The 1,305-nt window shown below is 69.8% G+C and overlaps 1 protein-coding gene across 1 annotated transcript in view; it reads right to left on the reverse strand.

Annotated features, from left to right (window-relative positions):
- Positions 1 to 1,305, reverse strand: part of LOC102373921 (mothers against decapentaplegic homolog 4-like) — a 5,729-nt gene that overhangs the window by 1,996 nt on the left and 2,428 nt on the right. The window contains exons 2-4 of the mRNA XM_025212644.1: positions 423 to 597; positions 324 to 344; positions 3 to 81 (exon numbers count right to left, since the gene is read on the reverse strand). Coding sequence (XP_025068429.1) covers positions 3 to 81; positions 324 to 344; positions 423 to 597 — 275 coding nt within the window. The remainder of the gene's footprint in view (positions 1 to 2; positions 82 to 323; positions 345 to 422; positions 598 to 1,305) is intronic.

Here is a 1,305-nt window from a genome sequence, read left to right on the forward strand (position 1 = left end):
GCGCTCCGCAGCCCCCCAGGGGCGCCTCCATCTGCACGCAGTCATGGGGCAGCTCCTCCTTCACCAGGCGGGCGGGGGGTGCTGGGGGAGAGCTTGGGTCACCACCCTGCTCCTCCAACCCCCCAGCTCTGCCCCCTCCCTGGGCGAGGAAAGAAACTAGGCGTCCGGGCTCCCAGCCCTGCTCCGACCAGTAGACCCCGCTCCCCTCTCTGAAGAGGGGAGAGAACCCAAGTGTCCGGACCCCCCGCCCTGATGCCCCCTGCCTTGCAGGGCACTGCTGGGGGAAGCTTGCGGCCCCGCATGCCCCATGGAGGGGGTCTCACCTGCGCTCTGGATGCTGAGACCTGCAGGGAGAAAGGCAGTGTGAGCGGGAGCCCCCCCCCGGTAGCCCCCGCAACCCTGCCTCCGGCCCCCCCGCTCACCGGCGCCTGGCGCAGCGAGGCGCTGGTAGTGGTAGGGGTTCACGCAGACGCTGTCGTACTTGAGGTCGAAGCCGAAGTGGCAGCACTTGAGGTGCCGCAGCTCGTTCTTGTGAAGGTCGGGCCAGCGCCAGAGCCGGGCGTAGATCACGTGCGGGAAGCCTTTGCGCCCGGCTACCTGTGGGGGGGTGGCCCGGACGCGTGGGTCATCTCTCTGGCCTGCTTGGGGAGGGGAGTGGGGCCTAGTGGTGGGAGCAGGGGCTGGGGGGCCGGAGGCCTGGGTCCCATCCAGGCTCCAGGGGAGCCTGCTGGTCAGCGCAAAGGGGCCTGCTGGTCAGTGCAAAGGGGCCGAGAGCCCAGACACCTGGATTCTGGATGCCTGGGTTCCCTCCCCAGCTCAAGAAGGGGCATGGGATCTGGTAGTTAGAGAAAGGGCCGGGAGTCTAGACACTTGGGTCCCATCTGGGCTCCAGGGCAGAGGCCTGGGGGTCAGAGCAAGGGGGCCGGGAGCCTGGACGCCTGGGTTCTCTCCCTGCCCTGGGAGGGGAGTAGAGCGCGGGGCTGCTGCTGGGGGGGGGCAGGTGCCCCCTTCCAGGGCCCCCCTGGGCTGGTCTGTCCAGGGGGAGGACAGAGCCTGGGCACCAGGGCAGGCTCCATGCCCCGCCACCCCCACTGCGAGACACATGGAAGAAGCCCCCCTCCCAAAATTTGCCCCCAGCTGGAGCCCCCCACCCCAGGCACCAGGACAACCCTTGCCGGGGGTCTCCTGCTGCTCCTCCCCCCAGGGCTGCATCTGGAGGGCACAGGAGGGGACAGGGGTAGAACCCGGGGGGCCTGGAGCCAGAAGGTGGGGGCAGGGGCTGCCCTTCTCCCCCCTTCCCCCCCA

The sequence above is a fragment of the Alligator sinensis genome, unplaced genomic scaffold (genome assembly GCF_000455745.1).
Source record: "Alligator sinensis unplaced genomic scaffold, ASM45574v1 scaffold1165_1, whole genome shotgun sequence".
In the NCBI taxonomy this organism is placed as follows: domain Eukaryota; kingdom Metazoa; phylum Chordata; order Crocodylia; family Alligatoridae; genus Alligator; species Alligator sinensis.